At 53.9% G+C, this 21662-nt stretch overlaps 1 protein-coding gene across 1 annotated transcript in view; it reads left to right on the top strand.

The window, feature by feature from the left end:
- The window catches only part of NSF (N-ethylmaleimide sensitive factor, vesicle fusing ATPase), a 49384-nt gene that overhangs the window by 18308 nt on the left and 9414 nt on the right, over positions 1-21662 (top strand). The window contains exons 11-17 of the mRNA XM_061575065.1: positions 1360-1434; positions 1939-2126; positions 3012-3107; positions 4654-4810; positions 9449-9582; positions 11420-11486; positions 12932-13011. Of these exons, the coding sequence (XP_061431049.1) occupies positions 1360-1434; positions 1939-2126; positions 3012-3107; positions 4654-4810; positions 9449-9582; positions 11420-11486; positions 12932-13011 (797 nt within the window). The remainder of the gene's footprint in view (positions 1-1359; positions 1435-1938; positions 2127-3011; positions 3108-4653; positions 4811-9448; positions 9583-11419; positions 11487-12931; positions 13012-21662) is intronic.

Genomic DNA, 21662 nt, shown 5'->3' with positions numbered 1-21662 from the left:
AAAATATTCCGGCCCACTTTTTCTTCCCCGTCTCATCACCGCAGCCTGACTGTTCGCCGTCGGCAACATTTTTAACTTTCTTTTTTTCCTACCGTTGTTAATTAAGTTGGAATCAAAATTTTCCTTTTTCGCTGCCATTTGTAACCTCCTATACATATGTGCGCGTGCGCTTGCGTGCACCCTTCCTCGTTGCTAATCCACGTGACCAAATCTGTCGGTGGAGCCCAGCGCACTGTGTCCGTGGACAATGCAGCTGGAATGAATGAATGAGCAACCTCTCCATCGCTCGCCCAAGCCCAGCCCGCAACCGCCTAAAGCGTAATTGAATTTCTGCTGCGGGCCAATGCGATCGGCGGGGTTTTTTTCTTTTTTGCCGGTCATAAACCGCATCATTCCCTCCCTTAATGACTCTGTAGCCAGGAGACTGGGAGTGGTGGGGGGGGTTACGGGGGTACGGGCGTCTTTCCACCCCCTTTCAAAATTGCTCCCAACTCCAGAAATGGGCGTACGAAATCGCGTTTATCCCCCTTTGTCAGCGCCACCGTTACCCCTGTCCTCCACGCCCAGCGCCTTTGTGTCGGCGATCCCCGGGTGGTGAGAGATTGTGACTGGCTGATCGGGCGCGCACAAGGCATCCCCCTCACACTCGGCCGAGCAGCGCCTTGGAAAAAAAAAACCCCGCGCCCGATATCGGGTCTAGGAGCCGGCGGCCAGCGCGGGAAATATTTAATTTAACTCCCCATTATGTCGCTGTTACCTGGAATTTGCCGCTTTGTCGCGAGATTGATGGGGCACCCCCCCCCCCCCCCCCCCGCTGCTCCATCCGCCACTCCAGATTTACCCGGCACCCTGGCAGCGAGCGACCCAAACCAAACTAGAGTTTATCCCCGCGTGTGCGTGCGTGCGTATGTGTCCCCGTGTTTGGGGAACGGCAGTGTACCGGTTGGCGCAATGCGCTGCGAAGCCCTGCCACCCGAGTTGGATTCCCGCTCACGGCCAACATCGGTGACCGATGTCTGAACTGGTCCTGGGGCACGCACCTTGGGTCGACTCGGCCTTAAATGAGCACATGGTGCGATGCATCAACATCAGCACTGGGGAGACAAATGTGGGCCGGGCGTGGTGCTGTGTATATTTGTGTGCCTGGCTATCCGGATGTGCCTGTGGTGGAGCGGTGGTGCAGTGATTAGCGCACTTGTGTATGGTCCTCCCAACCCCACCATGACTGAACAGCGTGGAGAGGCCTTCAACCGCACTAAACGTTGAGAAACCCAGTCCGACGACTCCACCTTGGCCTCACCTGTGGGCTTCACCTTCCCCCCCCCCCCCCCGCTCCTGTGCCGCGTGTCACCCCTCCAGGAATGACCAACCGCCCCGACCTCATCGACGATGCTCTGCTGCGACCGGGGCGTCTGGAGGTCAAGATGGAAATCGGTGGGGACGTCGCGTGTGTCGTGCGTTTTGCCGTTGACTTTAACCCACCGCTCGTGCGTGTTTGTGCTGCACGTAGTGATTATTAGCAACGACAAATGCTTTATATTAACGGTCGTGTCGTTCAGTGCCCCGTTGAAGTTGTGTCGCGCAACGGGGATTTTATCGTACGGTGGCGCGGGAAACCACAGACTAAGCGGGAAGGCAGCCCGAACCGGCGCCAACTATCGCCCAAGCTCCGATGGTCCTCTGTTTGGCTAACGCACAAGGAGAGAGATAATCGACGACTGGGGTGGAGAACCTGTTCCTAGCCGAGGACCAAATAAGGATTTTGTGATTTGTCCTTCGTTCATAGTCACGTTACGATATCCGTACTTCACATTGTCATAGTCACCTAACGTTGTTGCCGTTGTTGTGTCTTCTTACACGCACGGTCCCTTGCATTCACTTCCTTCCCCCCCTACTCACCCACGCCCTCCCGCGCCGGCCCGCTCTCATTTCCCCCAGGTCTCCCGGACAATAAGGGCCGCATCCAGATCTTGAACATCCACACGGCGCGCATGCGTGAAAACGGGCTGCTGGCGTCCGACGTGGACGTCAACGAGCTGGCGGTGGAGACGAAGAACTTCAGCGGCGCCGAGCTGGAGGGGCTCGTGAGGGCCGCGCAGTCCACCGCCATGAACCGCCACATCAAGGTAACAAACCGCCAGTGCCGATCACCACCATGAACTGCGAGTGCTGGCTGCCGATGCGTGCCACGGCCCCCCGCAGGAAGTAGGTAGGATTTGTACGTCGGCAATTGATTGCGTTACCACGAGGTCGAAAGTGTTTGCATTTGCTCCGTCCGTTCGCTTCATCCGGGTTTGTGTAATCGGCTAAAGTCAATGACCCAACTGAGGTTGAAAACGTTCCGTCATCGGCTCCGTCTGGCTGTCCGTAATGGGGCAGGGGGGTCATGGTGTGGGGGGGGGCCACGATATATCTCTTACTGATGATCCGGTACGAGCAAACTTCATTATAAAGCAGTGTTGCTACTCGGGAGTGTGCCTTCTTGAAAATTGGCCAAATTGATTTTCAAAAATTAGGGCTCGCCCAAAAGTTTGGAGAGAAGTGGTAAGTCATCCAATGTACTCATGAGGCTCACTGGTTTAGCTTCCGAAAAATGGCACGATTGGCAACACCTGGCGCGGTTCGGCAGTGGACATCGGCATAAGGGCGCCAAGGTGGCGAGATGTCAACTACCTCGCCTGGTATACAGGAGGTTTTGGGTTCGATCCCGACCGTGACGCCTGCTGCTGCTGTATATTTGGAGTTTGCGTGTCTCTCTCCCCGCGGTCGCCTGGGTTTTTCTCCGGCCCTCCAGTCCAGTTTTTCCCTCCACATTTAGAAACACGCTTTTAGAGTATTCTGCTGCTGTAAATTTTCCACGCGATGAGTATCTTCGTTGAGATATCAATTTGTGGCCAGGTCGCTTCTAAAAAAGAGCCATACAGTTAAGTGGCTTTTACCTGGTAAAATAAATAAAAAAGTTTAGTTTTAGTAATGACGTGTGTGCGACGTGTGTGCACGGTGCCCAACAGGCGACCACCAAAGTGGAGGTGGACATGGAGAAGGCGGAGCGACTCCAGGTGACGCGGGAGGACTTCCTGGGAGCCCTGGACAGCGACATTAAACCCGTAAGTGCACGCGGGCACTGCGGGGTTCGCAGCTTAACCTTGTCACGGCATGCGCGCGTGCGTGCGTGTGCGTGCGTGTGCTGTGTGGTATCTGGTGCGGTGTGTCAACATCGCCGTTGGGGAGACAAAGACGGATGGGAGTGGTGCTGGCCACCAACCCCGTTCTGTGCCATGCCAGCTTTCATTGGTGCTCGCTAACAGAACTTGCGTGTGGCAGTGTAGTGGATAGCACTCCAAACCCGACGATCTGAGTTTGATATCCCCTCACAGTCAACATCAGTGGCGATTATCTGAACCGGTCCTGGGCCTCCCCTAGGTCGACTCGGCCTCAAATAAAAATATCTGGTGTGGTGTGTAAACATCACCACTGGGGGAGACAAAGGTGGTCGGGCGTGGTGCTGGCCACCCATACCCCTCGTGTGCAATTTGTGGCCTTCATAGGTGCTCATTAACAGCACTTGCCCCAACAGTCTCTTAAGGCTATATGGGGGATATTTTTCTCTGTTGTTTCCGCACTTATAATCACGATACTTGAATCTGAAATGAGAATAAAACTCGCAACGAAACCTGACAACAAGATGAGATGACAGAAAACTTTCCATGTGGCCCGTCGTCACTGTGGTTGTCATCGGCGTCAAACTCCTAAACCCCGTCTGAGTAAGGAGATGGGTAATATTTAGTTCATCTTGTGCCTCGACCGACACACGCTGCGAAATTAAATTGGTCCACAGTGTGCTTTGAGGTTACAGAACCACAAAGGGCCCTGACCGGTAACCAAGGTGTGATATCCGTTGTAGCGGGGAAAGTCAACGTCACTACAGGAATGTCAAAATGACAGCTTTGAGTTGACATGCACAGCAGTATATCTGTCTGACATAGGAAGTCATTTAGAAAAAAATATATATTTGGAATACGTCTGCCACGGAGTATTTACTTTCTACAAAATAAGATCATGCGAAACGTACGTTAAATCTGGTGGGCGTTAGTTCCACGTTATTCTCGGTGTATCGTATCGGGGTGCAATGCTGGTCCATCCTGTAAGTTTCAGATGTATTTGGTGACGTGAGTCGGTAACAGTCATCCACAGGCTTCTGTGCAAGAGAGACCCATGGAATACCTTATCAGAGATTTTACATTGTTAGCGTACAGAACAACAAATAATAAAAAATACAGAACAATAATATATATTTTTTAATACAACAGAAGGGTGACACGGTGGTTCGCACACTATGCTATGAAACCGAGTGACCCGGGTTCGATTTCTGGCCGTGGCAAAACATCAGTGGCGAGCGATATCTGAACCGGCCCTGAGCCGTCCCTACTCTCCACCGACCCGCCCTGACCAGCGTGGCGAAGTACATGTCAAACAAACGGACTGTGGAGCAGTTTCGACCTGCTGGCTAAATACAAGTCTGGAAAACCAGTTGGCTCAATGAATACACGAATGTAAAACCTGTTCATTCCATCATTCCGTTCCAAGATCAGAGCTGTTTTTATCGTTTTCTCACCGGGGCGCAACTCCCTCCTGCTCGCGTGCCCGGCACAGGCGTTCGGCACCAACACGGAGGACTACCAGGGCTACATCATGAATGGAATCGTGAACTGGGGCGAGCCGGTGCACCGCGTGCTCGAGGACGGGGACCTGCTCGTGCAGCAGGCCAAGATGAGCGAGCGCACGCCGCTCGTCAGCGTGCTGCTCGCGGGTACGGCTCCCGCTCGCGCCAGACACTCATCGCTCACATTACACCGCTAGCTAAGAGGGCTGTTCGTGGGTATGGCTTTCACACGTGCTGGCGTTAGACACTCATCGCTCACCTTACACCACTAGCTAGGAGGGCTGTTCGTGGGTACGGCTTTCACACGTGCTGACGTTAGACACTCATCGCTCACCTTACACCGCTAGCTAAGAGGGCTGTTCGTAGGTACGGCTTTCACGCGTGCTGGCGTTAGACACTCATCGCTCACCTTACACCGCTAGCTAAGAGGGCTGTTCGTGGGTACGGCTTTCACGCGTGCTGGCCCCAGACACTCATCGCTCACATTACACCACTAGCTAAGAGTGCTGCTGGCGGATTTGTCGAGCGTGCTCGCTGGCGCCGGGGGCTGCTCGCCGCACCCGAGTCGCTGCGATCCCCGGTTTCGCCACTCGACTACCTCGTCGCAGGTCACACACCACAGAGACCCATAGACTCACGTAGAGACCCATAGACTCGTGTAGAGACCCACAGACTCGCGTAGAAGCCCACAGACTCGCGTAGAGGCCCACAGACTCGCGTAGAGGCCCACAGACTCGCGTAGAGACCCATAGTCTCGCGTAGAGACCCATAGTCTCGCGTAGAGACCCATAGTCTCGCGTAGAGGCCCACAGACTCGCGTAGAGACCCATAGTCTCGCGTAGAGACCTATGCCAGACAGCCTCTACAGAATAACTATGCCCACCATTCCTGTACAGCGTGTTGAGATACGTGTGCATTTGGACGCTGCGTGTATACACATCCACACTTTGTCGTGCTGTACAGTAGCGTTTCATTTTATGACCGCTTAAGTGCACTTAGAGCGTCGGAAAAAATGTGACTGCAGTGACGTCAACCGTTCGGCTGTCACAATCCCAGTTTGTTTAAGAAAAATATATATACACGTGCGGCGGCCGTCCCGTAATAAGTCCAACACAGCGGCGATGCTATCAATACGTCGCATCGCTTATTGCCGCAGCACGGGATAGAATTTAATTAAAACTAATTGTTACTTGCTGTGACAGGGCTGACAAAGCACGCTGGCCCTGACAGATTGTAGATTGATGGTGAAGATAGTGGCCACAATGAAGCTCTTGATGGCTCTTGCCTGCGCTCCCAGGCCCCGCCGCTTGGTGCGCGGTCCACACGGCGACTGATGCTCGCTCGCGCGTGTGCGTTCCCTCGCGCGCGCGCTCTTGAACGAAGCGCTAATTATCCGACCTGCGTCGCCTGCGGACGAACGATTGCACGGATGGACGGGACGGACAGACGGGGAACTTGCGAGACACGGGCCGTGCGTGTAAAACGATGCACCTGGGCATCAACCTGCTTCCTCCACCCCTCGCCGCCCAGGACACGACACCCTCCCCCACCTCCTCCCGCCTCCGAAAACCCCCACCCAAAAACCACCCCGGGGGTCGGTTAGCGACGGAGCGGAGTCGCGAGCAAACTGGCAACGGTGATTTACGCGAATTGCGCTCGCTTTTTATAGATCTTTCGTATGAAGTCACGCTGGTTTAACGCGATGTAACGGGCGCACGCAGGTTTGTGGACACCTGATCGTGGACTTCTGGGATAATTAAAGTTTGCTTGGGCAGGACGCGTCGCTAGAAGCGATGATGGCCGGTGGTCGAGACTTAACGACGAAGGAGGCGGCCAAAAGAGGGAACGCGCAGGAGTTCGACATCTAGTTGCTTGGCGAGACGTTCGTACTGCCCCGTAACATATCCTCATCTTTTGTCATCGGCTCCCTGACCCCCTTTTCATTCACAATTTCACACAACTTGTGGTTCCCTCTCCCGTAAAGCATCTTGCGATGCCGTTGTATTCTGGACGCTCTGCCCTTTTGCGTTTCCCACGCGAAAATCCGCCCTGCGCCGAGCCTGGCGCAAACGCGCGCCCCCCTGCTGACGCGGCGGCCACGCTGCCGGCGATCCGGGGTGGGACGGGTGGGTGGGTGGGTGGGTGGGTGGGCGCGTGGGCGGGCGGTCAGTCGGGCGGGCGGCAGGCAGGACGGGTGGCGCGGTGACGACGCGCGCCGTCGCGAGATGACACGCGGTTTCACGTCTCGCTGCCGACTGACGACTGAAACTCTCAGCGTGTGCATGCACGTGCGTGCGTGTGTGCGTCTGTGCGTTTGTGTGCGCGTCTGCCGATGGGTTGGCACGCCGACGGACGGACAGACACATGGGTGGGCAGATAGACGGATGGACGGACGGATGGATGGGTGGGCAGGCAAACAAATGGACGGATAGACTGATAGACATATAAACGGACAATGGACAAGTTGGCAGACGGACGCACACACTTATACCTATATACTGTATCACTGTAAACGCAGCGATAAGCATCTGGTTACTGGCTTGTACATACACATAAAAGACAAACACAAAGATCCCCCGTATCGCCTTAACAGACTGTTGGGGCAAGTGCTATTAGCGAGCACCTCTGATGGCCGGCACTGCACACAAGGGGGTGGGTGACCAGCACCATGCCCGACCGCCTTTGTCCCCCCAGTGGCGATGCTTACACACTACGCCCGATATTCATTTGAGGCTTAGTCGATCTCGGGGATGCCGAGGACCGGTTCAGATAATCGTCACCGGTGTTGACCGTGAACGGAAATCGAGCCCGGGTGGTCAGATTAATAGCGCAGCACGCTAAACGGCTACACTACCGCTCCCCATACATATATGCACGTCAACATCTCAACGTCCAACATTTACCCGTTGCACAAATAAACGTGAGCTTTCAAAATGTACCGCAACGCGTGGCGAAAACGTGTGCACGAGAAGCGGTGGCATAGCCACTCGCTGCTCCTGCGACCCCGGCGATCCGATTTCGCTACGATCCTAACCTGGGCTTCAGCTATAGCTCGCCTCGGTATGAAATATATACCTGGTATGGCCACGATGTGGTCGCGAACATCGCCAGTTGGCGGAGACAAAGGTGGCGCGTGGGGCGTGTGGGTTCGTGCTGGCCTCTACCGCCGCCACCACCACCTCCGGCAGAAAACGCGAAGAACGGTTTTGAAACGCGGCGATATAGACAAAGCCGCCCATTGATCGTAAACAAATAATTTAATGAAGCGATCTTTATCTTGCATGTCACTGCCGGTATCTTCGTAGCGATTCAGGTATCGAGTATCCGTTGTACAGTGTCGGCGTTTCTGCGTACGCACGGGGTATGCGCGTGTCCTCTCTAAGCCCGGTCGGTGGACGTGTTGCGTACCGGCGCACGTGTTACATTCCAGTGCATGTATTAACATACTGGTACATGTCACGTTTGGATTTGAGTGGTGACGTGGCCCAGCGGGTAGTGCGTTCGGCACAGTTCGAATCCGGCAGGCCACCCTAGTGAATTTCTGCAGGTGTGTACTCGCCGTATAATACACGATGTCTGCTTCGCGCAGCGGCCGTTACAGATCCCTGCCCCCTTGATGTCGTTCGCAAAAGAGTCGGCCGTTGTGCTCCTGCGTCGTGGTCCACATTTGGAAAATTGGTGGAGAGAACGAGTTACTCGATTGGGACTGGCAGACTGATGCCCTAGGTCACTCCTGCGAAGAGGGATAACCGTGGTCCCTTGAGTTATCCCCGTCTGATTCAACAACGCGACCAGGGTTGCATTGTGGGGTTTTTTTTTTTCGTGGGAGGGATCGAAAAGGCTGCCGTGCAAGGGACGCGAGGAGGGGAATGGACAGCAGTTGGTTAAAGTTCAAGTTCGTCACGTTCAACCCAGGTGAGGGCTCAAGAGGCCAGCATAGAGGAGTGTCGTTTGCAAGCGTGACCTGGGTCACCGACATGACAGGGGGCCGGGGGGGGGACCTCCCGTTCTGCGGAAGTTGACTGAAGGTTGTTGATTGTGTTCCCTGCATTGCTCGGGTTTTTTTGGTTATTCTATCTCATTATGTTTCGACCAACTTGGCCGTAAGGAAGATTTGTGGTTTCTCAGCGAGGCAGACATACCGACTTTTGGAGGCTTACGAGATAATTTATTAAAGGCGGATATGTGTGCACTGTATGTGCAAATGTGTGCGTGTCTGCATAACACGTGCCTCCGCGTGTCCGTAATTTACGTCTTTAAACGTGTAGCCCTGCGTCACTCCACTGCTGGATGAGGGTCTCCCCCCACGCCTTGTGGGTCCAGCGTGTTATTTGACCGTATTTCCCTACGCCGGTCAGTGCCGGTCGGCGTAGGTTACGGAGCGTAAACCCGGAGGTGTGGAAGTTCGGCGCAACAATGTTAGATTTTTATTTTTTTGCTGCGCTGCCATCTGCCGCCCACGCCGTAGCCCCGCAGCAGCCTATGGCAGCCTCAATCATGCCCGGCGGTCGCCCGTTCCGGCGCCGTCCAGCCTCTCGCCGCCTCTTGGTGTCTTGAGATCCGACGTGATTGGCCGCATTCCGGGTGACCCGGTCACGGCGGTGTTGAGCACGCATCGCGCGCTCGACATCCGTTGTCGCGGTTGCTCACTGCGGTGCGTCCCCTCGATCGGTCGGTCGGTCGATCGAGCGTGCGCGTCGCGCGGCCCAGCCCGTCGCGACAGCTGTGGTGTCGGCGGTCATTAACGGACGTGGTGGTATTCCCGTGTGTGCGTGCGTCTGGCAGGCCCGCCCAACAGCGGCAAGACGGCGCTGGCGGCGCGAATTGCCGAGAAGTCCAACTTCCCCTTCATCAAGCTGTGCTCCCCGGACAAGATGATCGGCTTCTCGGAGACCGCCAAGTGCCAAGCCATCAAGAAGGTGGATCGATCGCACGATCTCGATTCATCACACGCTGCTCGATCCCTCGGTCGCTCGTCCACCCACCCCTTCGCTGACCTTGTCGACCGCTCGCGCGTCTGCTCACCCTTTGACTTGTCAACCCCCACTCGCTCGCCCACTTAGCCGCCCACTCGCAATGACACCCGTTCGTACAGACGCCTACCCGTTGACCTACTTGTCAGCCACTCAGGTCACCCGCTTAATCGTACACCACTCGCCATTTCACTTGCCAAACTGCTCACCCACTCACCCACCCACTCAGCCACTTATCCACCCGCTCACTCGCCAGCACACCCATTTGTGTACATGTCTACTCAGTCGCCCACACACACCACCCTCCCACATACACAACCACTTAATGTTTTATGTAACCGATCACTTGCCCCTTTTATGCCCACACCCACTCACGGGCTCACTATTCCTCTTGCTGAATCACATGCCTGCCTCGTCACTCACACGCTTGTTCACCCACTCGTACATATGCCTACTTGCCCACTTTGCTCGCTCACTGATCACCAATTCACTCGCTAATGCACCGGCTCACCATCTCTCTCATCAACACACTCACCCTATCACTCATCAACCAACTCACCTTATCACTCACTCATCCACCCACTTACATACCTATTCACTAACTCACACACTCGGCCGTGCACTTACCCACCCACTCAAGTAACCTACTCGCCCATTTATGCACTTACATATTCACACCATCACCCACCCACTGTCAAACATGTTTCAGTCTCACCTGCTCGCTTGTTCAGCTTTTGACCAATTCTTCGCTCATGTATACACTCACCCACCCGCTGTCTGACCCACCAACTCGCTCACTCGCTCGCCCTCTTGTCTACACACTCCGCCGTGCACACAACTGTGCATGCGCTTACCTCTTCACCGGCGCCATCACTCGTGCAACTCGCTCGTATATACAGGAGTGCGTAGACGCTCACCCACTCCTGCAATCAACCACACGCTCGCCTATCCACCCGCTCACTTATGCATCCACCAAACTTTCTCAGTTATCAACCTACTCGCTCACCTGCTCACCCACCCACTTATCCATCCACATGCATGTACTCGATCAGTTATCCATTCACACATCCACCAACTCCTTTTAGTTGTGGACCTACTGTTCACAAAATTCAGTCATTCATGGCAGTCATCCAATCATGTGTCTATATACTCACCCACTCATGCACTCACCCAGGCTCCCGATTATACACCCACCCACCGACTCGCTCACTCGCCCACCCGATCGCTCGCCTTGCCACTGCAAAGCGTTTATCAATCACTGCCACTCTCCCATAAACTCCGCGAGGGCAGGGAAACGCTCGCATGAGGTGGCCGCTTTTCAAAATTAAATTGCGTCGCCACTCACCCGCGGCCCCCCCCCTCGCCCCCCACCCCCGGCCCCCCACGTCACCCACCCAGCGGGCCACGCGTCGTGCGACGGGACGCTTGTTTTGCTGGCCCAGGTTAGAGATAACTATTAATAATGGCGAGGCAGCGCGAGATAGCATCGGTAATTTTGTAGAGCGCGAGCACCCAGGGTCGTGCGTTTGGCCACAAAGCGCCGGGTCTGAGCCAAGACTCATTACGCCACTCATTTTGAGACAGATTATTCCGCTGAAACGAGTTATTAGTGGCTCGTAGTCATTTTCTCAAGAGATTATCTGCTTCGTGTCTTTCCGTTTTTTCCCCCATCTTCTCCTTTGTGTTTTGTTTTGGGTTTTTTTTCTCTCTCTCTCTCTCGTGCCCATTTTAAAGCACGATTGTCACTGTAAATAAAACTGCCATTGTCTTGCGCGGCCGGCAGACTTTTGACGACGCGTACAAGTCGCAGCTGAGCTGCGTAGTGGTGGACGACATCGAGAGGCTTCTGGGTAAGGGCTGCAGCCGCCACCTTCACCGCCACCGTCCGCACCAGCGGCAGTGACAGCAGCACCCACCACCACCACCAGCAGCAGCAGCATCAGCATCAACTTCGCCATCAGCACCACTACCACGATCAGCAGCAGCATCACCATCGCAGCAGGCACCACCAACATTATCAACAGCACCATTGTTACCACTGTCACCAGCACCACTATCACCAGCACCACCACTTATCACCACCACCATCGGCATCAGCACCACCAGGACCACTTTAACCAGTATCTCTAGCAGCCCCACCACTATCAGCAGCACCATGAGCCACAGAATCACAATCACCACCAGCAGCAGCACCACCACCACCAAAATAACTTGTACCGCTACCACTATCACCAGCACCAACCACCAGTAGCAGCACCACCTCCTTCTCTGTAACAATGCCACCTGTCGCCAGTGCATGTTGCATCGGCAGCGTATGTGGCATTAAAAATACAACTGAAATTATCTTCAAATTCATTGGCCAATGAGCCCTGTACAAGAATCATGTTTCCACTTGTTTATTAAACATTTAAATAATTCGACTGGTTTCAGCTTCAGTGGCTTCAGCAGCAAGGCGCAGCCTTATTGATAAACAGCACTGAATGCCCTCGTGCTATGTGAGCCGGAGCTTTTGCAGTTGTTTCACCTTGAATTGGTATCATCAGGATGTTCTAGATTTGAAGCTTTCGTGACTGCAAGGATTCATACTCTTAGTTTTTTCGGTAAAGTCACGTAGGTAAAAAATGAAAATTAAATTAATAAAAATAAAATAATATTAATAAATAATCACGACGTTTCGGAGGCAACACAAGTCTCCGTCATCAGGTGGGACCGTCACAGCCAGATTTGCAGCAAATCTGGCTGTTACGTTCAACCCACCTGTTTACGGAGACTTGTGTTGTCTCCGAAACGTCGTGATTTATTATTATTTTATTTTTATTAATTTTAATTTCATTTTTTACCTACATTGTGACTTTACCGAAAAAATCATCAGGAAGGCTCGACCTCGCAAACTCCGCAGATAAAGAATTGTGCCCTGCCTGCCGCTCTTCCCCATAGCCGCCTTCCGACCCATGGTGGAATTCTGTTTTCACGGCGCCCAGGTTCGCCCTGCGTATCTGGGGAGACAATAACTTTGTGTGTGCGTGCTTGTGCTTGTACACGCGCGTAGGTGCGCGTGTGTTCACACGCATGCGCTGCCCTACTAGCCCGGAAACCGGAGTTCAATTCCCGGTCACGGCTAACGTCGGTGGTGAATATCTGAACCAGTCCTGAGGCCCTTTTGGAGAGGCACAGGCGGCCGGGCGTGGTTCTCGCCACACCACCCGCTCGTGGGTCTGGCCGACCTTAATAGGCGCTCGCTAACAGCATAGCTTACACCGAGTGTGGGGGGGGCGGGGCTCGCTGTCGTTGGCAGACTACGTTCCCATCGGCCCTCGCTTCTCCAACCTGGTGCTGCAGGCGCTGCTCGTCCTTCTCAAGAAAACTCCGCCCAACGTGAGTACCGCGTTGTGGGGATCGCGCGGGGTGAGAAATCTCTTTGTCGACATTGGGATTTTGTTTGGCGGAGAGAGAGGTGGTGGAGCGCGGGGGTTGAAGTTGGCAGAGCACCGCGGCAGAGACGTTGCGCCAGCTTCGCTTGGCACGCTTTTGCCGCACTAATTTTTCTTCCACACATCCCCCGCCCCCCGCCCGTCCGTGTAAAGTAAAAAAATAAACGATCGCCGTCATTTAGCCATTCGTTGGGGGGGGGGCGTCGGGGAGGTCTTCTTGCTCGAAGGGTCTCCCCGACCACGTCCGCGCGCCTGGCTCGCCAGACTTCCTCGACTACGGGGACCGCTCAAGCCTCGTGCTGACCGCTAACTTTGGCCGCCGCTTGCACTCTGCCCGGCCGTTCCGCGTGTCGCGTACTAAAGCAAAACAAATCGCCGCGGCGCCCAATGTTTTTTTGCGCGCATAGTCCTCCGGCGGCAGGGGGGGTGGGGGCGGACGACTGAAAACGTTCTCGGCCTTGACAGCTCGGCGGGCACGCACGCACGGTCGGTTCTCAGCTCGCCGCTGCGGAGTGAAAGGGGCAGGCCTCATTTAGGTGTCTCCGCGCGCCACCCCTGTGCGGTAAAATAAAGGCACCGTGCGAGTGAATGCGCCGGGGGGCTGTGAGGGGTTTTTTGTTGTGCGCGGCATTCCGGCGCGCCGGCGATCCCATCTCCTGCCGGGCGTCACTTCCCTGCTTGCTTGTGTGCCGTTTGTGTGGCGGCGGCGGCCGGATTATGTAAATGTTCAGCTGGCTGCCTCGGCCTGGCCCCCCCCCCCCCCCGATCCCCCCACGCCCGCGGCGCTGGGAAAAATGAAAAAGGTGGCGGCGACGTGGCGGTCGTGACGACGTACCGCGGTGCTGCCCGAGCTGGTGGCTCGCTCGCTCGCGCTCACTCTCGCTGCCCCTGTCCCCCCCCCCCCCGCTGCCCCCCTGCTGTTGCCCACTCTGCGATCCTCTGTGACCGACACCAGCCACCCCCCTCCCTCCTCCTGTGCCCCCCTACCCTTCCCCTTGCTCTTCGCTGCACTCTACTCTCCGCTACTCTCTACGACCACCGTAGGGCTTAATTTCTCAAAAAGTCTCGTCCCGGTAGCCGGTGGCCTGCAGTAGGTGGCGCGTGACTAGCAGCAACAGCCACAGCCATGGCCAGAGGTGTACTTGGATACCTTGTGAAGTGAGCCGGGTGCGGAGATAGTTTTCAGGTTGCCGAGCTGGAATGAATCCCCGCTGCGACGCACCCTCCCGAGCAGGGTTGAGTCTGGTTCATACTTTTAGCTGATAGAATTTCGGCAGCCTGCGGCCACCTTATCCTGGCTTCTGCAGAGGGCTTCTCAGCGCTTTGCGCCTCGCTCGTCGCCCCCACCGATGTCCTCTTATTCCCCTCCCCCCCCCACAAAATGTGTGCAGATAAATCTGACTTGTATGTAGGGTGTGCCAACAAAATAATGGGTTTTTTGGGGGGTTTGGGGACAATTTTTGGAAACCTGTGGGATCAACATTTTACCCCCAAATCTGAGGGGAAGGGTCCACTTTCTGTAACTTTTCGATTCAGGCCTTCTGAAAGGCTCTTATAATTTATTTGACGGACAAACGGAATGCTGGGCTTTCATAAAAATAGATGCGATGCTGCCATGGTGCGTGCGGTGGTTTAGCAGGCTTTAGCGAAGGCCTCCTCAACCAGTCGCCATCTCTCGTGGTCGACTCGAGATTCATCCGGCGCACCGCACACCGGAGCTGATGTCGTCACTCGGCACCTCCAATTAGCACGGTTGGCTACGTACGGCGCGAAAAAGTTTTCAGCGGACATACTCCCGTTTCATACTCCCGCGGCATGTACTCCCGATTAGCACGGTTGGCGACACACGGCGCAAAAGAAGTTTTCAGCGGACATACATAATACGCATGTACTCCCGTTTCCATGGTGGAAGTCCTCTTTGGGCGTATTCCCTCCTTGGTTTGCCGCCGTCAGTCGGCCGTCGTCATCCCATCCGGCGACGGCGCTCTGCTCTAGTCCACTCTTAACTGTCAAGACGACGTCTCAAACCTGAATGTATTCTCCAATCACGTCCGCGTTCCTCATCCGCTTGCCGTAACAGCCGATAGTCGCTGATTGATTACTTTCTTCATTAGCCCCACTGGGATGTGGCTTTCCATTGTCAAGGTCAGTTTTACAAAAGCGCTTCGAGTGACGGTAACGGAAACCATTGTTGATTTGTCATCGTTTTTTTTGTTTATTCACCCGACCTTGTATGCGTACGTTTACAGAAGTAGCAACTTTACACCTGTTGTGAACACGTTTGGTAAAACATCAAACGGAGGGACGAGTGCAAAGCGTCGGCATGGATAAATTGCAGCGTTTCCCCGTGTTCTTAAAGCCACAGTGCTGCTGAGAAGCACTGGGAGACTTGGTAAGTGCTTTCGGCAAAAAGTAATTGTCCTCTCTAACTTAACAACCCATAGGCCCAGTTCTACGACACCGTTGACTCTAATCCCAGTAGATTACATACGGCCAGATGGACACTTTGACATGCTCTGTGAAGTTGGGTACACTTCACAGTTCTTCAGCGATGGCTTATTCTCGGGATTATGCACAACCTGTGATGCGCGTGCTATCGGTGACAAAATCTGTAATTCTTATAAATGTAATTCTTATAATTCTTATAAATGCGCATGCTGCCATTCACACTATTTAATGCCTATAACGCACACACTGTCAATCGCAGCCTGTAGCGCTTACAACGCACGTGGTGTCAGTCACGCTATTATAACGCACATGTGCCATCCATTGCAAAACCTGTTATGCTTATAGAAGATTTGCCGTATTATATCGCAAAAGTTTTAGGTGGGGCTTATAATCCGCTAGGTGTGTGTGACCAGATTTTGTAGAATAGTTGTATTAGACACCAGGCAAAGATTTGGAGTTTGTTTACGGAGCGTCTTATAATGCGGGGAATACGGAATTACAACGTAGCCTGACATCTGATGTCGTCACAAACACGCCGACAAGGCATCCATGCTCACACCGCAAAACACATCAAACCCACGTTCGTTATTGCTGCCACGCTTGTTTACCCAGCAAAGCCTCGCCGAGTCTCTTCTTCAAGAGGGTCGTGCCAAATTTCTCATTTTGTGGGCGATGTTGCTGCTGCTGCTGCTGCTACTGCAGTCTGATCCCAGTTGAGGAATTCTGCAGGTGATTCTTCAGGGGAGCGAGTCAGAGCAAAATAACCAGATCTGTCATCGCAGCGCTGGCGATCGCGAAGGAGGGCACCGCCACCGCTGTGTCTCACGGACGCAGCCTGCGGTTGTTCCACCGTACGGGGGCCGATTTTGATGCTTCTGCTGCGTGCGATCCCAATTGAGTAATTTGCGGCGTAATCTTTCAGCATCGGGACGTTACGTTGTTTTTTGGAGCAAATAGGTGCCACGTTTCGATGCGCGGGGGCCATTTCAGATCTGCGAGGGAACCTTCCGGATTGGGTGAAAGCCGAGAAGGGGGAGTCAGAGATGGAGGTTTGGGGGGGGCGGGTTGGGGGGGGGGCATCGTGAGGGTTCAGGGAGAAGTGGGGGGGTGGGGGGCTACAGCAGGAGCAGGGGAGAGCAGGGACGACCCGTGCGATGCTCACACTTCATCTCTGTGCGGCGCGCTCGTGTGCGCGCGCTCCCGTGTGTGTGTGGCCACCCCCTAATTGCACCGGCCGTCCACACGGCGACAGCCAATTAGAGCGGGCCGAGCATCCGCTCCTCCTCGCCACCGCCGGCGTGTACGCGGCGTCCTCTCGGCCCTTCCTTTCCCGCTGTCTCCGGACAAAACTCTGTTATTCATTGCCCAATAATTCCCGCGAGCGCACGGCTCATTGTGCGCAACAAAGAGGCCGGCGGCTTTTCTGCTCCGCTTGTCGTGGGGTTTTATTGCTCCGTTTCCATTGGCGGGGCCCCCGGCGCGACCGAGGGCGGCGGTGGCGGCGGCGGCGCACCGCTCGGGAACCGTGCGCCCGCCGGTGCCGCGCTCGCTATCGGGCGGTGACACCTGGCCTTGCGGCCTCGGCTGCCCGGTAGTTGCCGGTCGTCTCGGAACTCTTTGAGTGTCGTTGTTGTTGTGGTTGTTGATGGTTGCGGCAGTGGTGTTTTGGCGACAGGTTGGTTGACTGATAGGTTTTGATTGTCAATTCAATCAAATGTTTTTAATATTTCTCATCGTGAGAGGTGGCAGTGGCTTATACAACATTATATTAACCATGGCGGATGATGATGATGATTTAATATTTCCATCACAATGACAGGAAGAAAAAAAACATTTGTGGCACTATTTGTTGTCGCGTAAAATATATGCTGACAGTTTTTAGTTTCAAGATCATCATCCTGGTACTCGTCTTGAAATGCATTTATGAACAAAATTATGAACGCAGACGGGAAGGAGTCCCTTTCACCACTTACAAATAAAATAAAAGTTGAGTCCAGCAGCCTCATTTGCCCACTGGAACAATAATTACAGCCACCACTTGGGTTTAAGCAGCAACAACCTTGAACTGGTTTTGTCTTCTGTGAGTCCCACCAGCAGAGCATGGTATCTTATCTGATCGTAATTTATACAGCGCCTTTTCCGAGGCGCTTGACAGCGATTATAAAATTGTACATAAGACGATCGTTGTTTTCAGATGGTGAATGCGATTATAAAAAATGGTGGCATAATTCTAGTGACAATAGACCAGGCGCCCGTGTTAAGGAAGGAGGGGTTTTGGTAGGCCTGCTCCTAGCTGGCGGGGCGGGCGATATCATCATCGTCAGCCATGGCCGCTGCACTCCTGGACGAGGGCCTCTCCAAGCCACTGTCCATCCCCGTGGTCGCGTCACGCAGCAACCCGTCTAGCTCCCATGTTGTCCATCTACCAGAGGTCGCAACCGGGTACCCGATACCCGTACCCTCCCCGATAACCGGCTACCTGTACCCGGCCGGGTACGGGTAGCCGTTTGCGACCCTGGTGCGGCCGGGTACGGGTACGGGTAGGCTGTGAGTCACTGGTGAGTAACCGTTTGTCACTCATTTCGGGTAGGGTACGGGTATGGGTAGGGAACGGGTACCCGTACCCATTTGCGACCCTGGTGCGGCCGGGTACGGGTAAGGAATCAAAACCCGTTTGCGACCTCTGCCATCTACTCGATTGCTTCGTCTCCCCCCCCCTCTGGACGTGGCCCCATCTCCCGCCGCCAGTCAACGTGCACGACACCTGTCTCATCGCTTTGTCCCGGTAACGTCAGCCTCCCTCTCTCTGTCGCCGTATCATCAAATGTCAGAATCGGAATTAGAATCTTTATTTAGACTGGAGGAGGAATCCGATGAGCAGTGAAGTTTTTTTTCACAGGTGTCCGGTATGGGGCGGGTCCGCAAGTTACAACAGAAAACAATACAAAAAGTAAAATAATATCACCTGATGCCAAGTTCAATTTGCTCCGTGTAATTCTTCCCCGTTTGTCATTCATTCTTTTTGGATTGTCCTTCCCCCGCACCTCCGATGAGCACGGTTGGGTACATACGTTTCAAAAGACGTTCAGCATACATTCAACCCAGAGGAGTTACAGCTGTCTCCTTAGAATCGATATTTCTCGGAACAATCCAGCTTCTATTCCACCCCTGTGCTAACCGTCCCGTGTTCAAAGTTGACCAAATGTGACGTTTCAGCGCCCTAATCTGTGTCGAGAGTTATTTTTCCTGTTGTAAGTGAGCACCTGACATTCACGACCGCAGTCTTTGCTACCGCTTATCCTTTCTTTCCCCACGTCTTGCATTACTGTGGCTTGGGGAGTCCAGCTTCGAATAATTTCATTCCAAGTCACTTTCTAATCGGGAGAAGCAGTAGGGGAATCGTTGGTGACTGTACTCCTACGCTATGAACCCAGTGACCTGAGTTCGATACCCGACCACGGCTAACGTCAGTCGCCCTTGATATCTGAACCGCTCCTGGTCCCCAACTGTGCCCTCCCCCTCTACCAGCCCAATCACTGAACCAGTGTCGTGCTTGGTAGAGGGGGAAGTATGGTCAACATAACTCACACGACCAACACGGCATCGGGAGGTGTTCATCCAGCAGTGAACTGACGAACGACAACGTCCCATTATCACCGTTATCGTTTTTTTACCTGCGAGTTAAAATGCAGTCACGCGGTGGGCCGTTGCTGCTGCGGGCGTTGTGCGCTGGTTGACGGTCGCAATAACGTTTACAGTAATCCCTCGCCACTTCGCGGTTCAAGTTTCGCGGCCTCAGTGCATTGCGGATTTTTCGAACTGATTTAAAGACCTCATTATACCTGTGCAGTAACATCATCATCATTCATCATCTCATTCATCGAACTGCACAGGTCTGTCATCGTCGTCATTGTCATTGTCATCATCGTCGTCGTCATTACTGGAGTCAAGTCTCAAGATACTACTGTCATTGGTGAGTGTAGAACACCATAATACGTATCGTATGAGAGAGAGAGAGTGAATGCATAATATTAAGGTTTTATAATTAAATAGATTTAAGTAATATATATATAAAGTATAAATATACATATTTTAAACATTCTGGTACCCACATACACATATACGGAAATTCTTAGGGGGCCAATCCTACTTCGCGGATTTCACCTATCGCGAGGGGTTCCGGTCCCCATTAACCGCGATAAACGACGGATCACTGTATAAAGAATTGGCGCAAGTCTTGCTGCTGTGGGAATTCCACCGCCCAAACCGAAAACGCGGTTAAGCCCAACACTGCAACGACGGCGTATCGGTCTGGGCATTCCACGCCGCTGCTTCTTCTTCTTCTTTCTGTTGTCATCGTTGTAAGAGTGACGTTTTATTTTTTTTTAAAAATTTCCCAACGTAATCCGACGGGTGCATAAACGCCAAAAAAGTTGGGGGGGTGGTGGGGGGTGGGGGGGAATAGATGGCCGCTGCTTTCAGCCGGTGTGGTTGGTGATTGACACCATATCCAATAAATTTCTTTAAATAGCGGCTGAATGAGCCGCAGTACCTGCTGTGCTAAGCACCATTTTACCAGCGCTGGGGGATTTATGCAAAGCCGGAATTAGTTTTCACTCTTCAATGCTCCTGTTGTGATTTTGGCACAATGGGAAAACTCGAGACACTGCCAAGTGCCCCCGTAACTCCTTCTCTTTTCTTGGCAGCAAATATGAAATTTTTCCTGCGAAAATATTTCGCCGGTCCCAGGCTGGTGCGGAGAGAGAGCCGCCCCCCTCGCCCGAGAGAGCGGGCGGGCGGGCGGTCCTAGCAAACGTCCTGCGGGCACGGTGCGCGCGATGGATCAGGACACAGACGGGGTGTGCGGTGCGTGCAGTGCGTGCGGTGCGTGCGGTGTGGCAGCGGTGGCGGTGGTGGCGGTGGTGGTGGTGGTGGTGGCGGTGTGTGCCGGAGCTGTGGAAGTGCGAGAACCCAGCGGTGGCCTGGGCCAGGCCTCTCTGTGGGCCCTTTCAGCCACCACCGCGGGTATCCCACAGCTGCTCAGACCCGCTGCTCAGTTAGACGCCATCCATGCGCTCGCGCACGCACACTCCAAACACAGCGCTTGGGTTTTTTCCACTGCTTAGAAGCTGGTTTTTCCCGCAGCCTGTCGGAAAACGAGGACGCGTAGCTCGGCGTTATTCGGCGGCGGCGGCGTACTTAGGTTCGTGTTTTTGTCGCGCGCAAAAATGTGTCGCTGCTGGAACCGCCAAACGTTTATTCTGTAATCGCGTCTGCGTTTGCAAAACGGCAACCATTTGTGTTTTTGTATTGTTTACAACGTTTTAGTGGTGTTAAATGTGACGAAGCAAGGTTTTTATTTTTTCCAAAGCCACCGTTAATTTTAAACGGCAGCGGCATGTAACTTTTTTAACTGCAGCGGTGCTCAAAAACTTCACGGCTACTTCGCTAGAAAATCCCCCAAACATCAGCGCTGCGTTTCATTTAAAATAAAGCAGCGTGTAACACACAGCGGCTGCCTGCAATGCACAGCGGCAGTGGCCGGAGCGTTTTAACTAAATCTTCGGTGAACCCATCGTGTCCCGACCGTTCTCCGGGTCTCCCCCCCCCCACAACATTTGCTTTGCGTTCCCACAGAACGACGTCACTCTCGCTTGGCTCGCTCAGCTCCACAGCTACCTGGTGGGGCTACCGCGTGGGGCTACCGCGTGGGGCTACCTGGAAGGGTCACCCAGTAGGGTCACTCAGTGGGGTCACTCAGTGGGGCTACTCGGTGGGGCTACCCCGTTGGGCTATCCATAATAGAGGTTTTTGGGTTAGATCGCGTAAATATATGAATGTGTCGTTAAACCTGCCACTACCCGACACAGCCAACTAGTAAGGGTTGTCACGTAAACAGAACGTGCCAATTCGTCACTAGTACAGCACACCGGTGTGTTGGAGAGCCAAGCCACGACATTTACAATCTAAGCATGACGGTTCGCCAGTAATTACAACCAGCTTCATCAGGCGACAGCCAGATTTGTGGAGAAGTCCACCTGTTTCGTTCCTTATAAAGTGGCGTAGATGTGTTGACCACCCTTCTGTGCTCTTGCACAACGATGGGGGGGGGGGGGGGGGGGGCTACTCGGTGGCGCTACCGTAGCT

Source organism: Lethenteron reissneri, chromosome 7 (assembly GCF_015708825.2).
Source record: "Lethenteron reissneri isolate LAM-NWPU_2019-01 chromosome 7, ASM1570882v1, whole genome shotgun sequence".
Taxonomy (NCBI): Eukaryota; Metazoa; Chordata; class Hyperoartia; order Petromyzontiformes; family Petromyzontidae; genus Lethenteron; species Lethenteron reissneri.
Note: the sequence above shows the minus strand (reverse complement) of the source record. Positions and strands in the feature narration are given on the sequence as shown.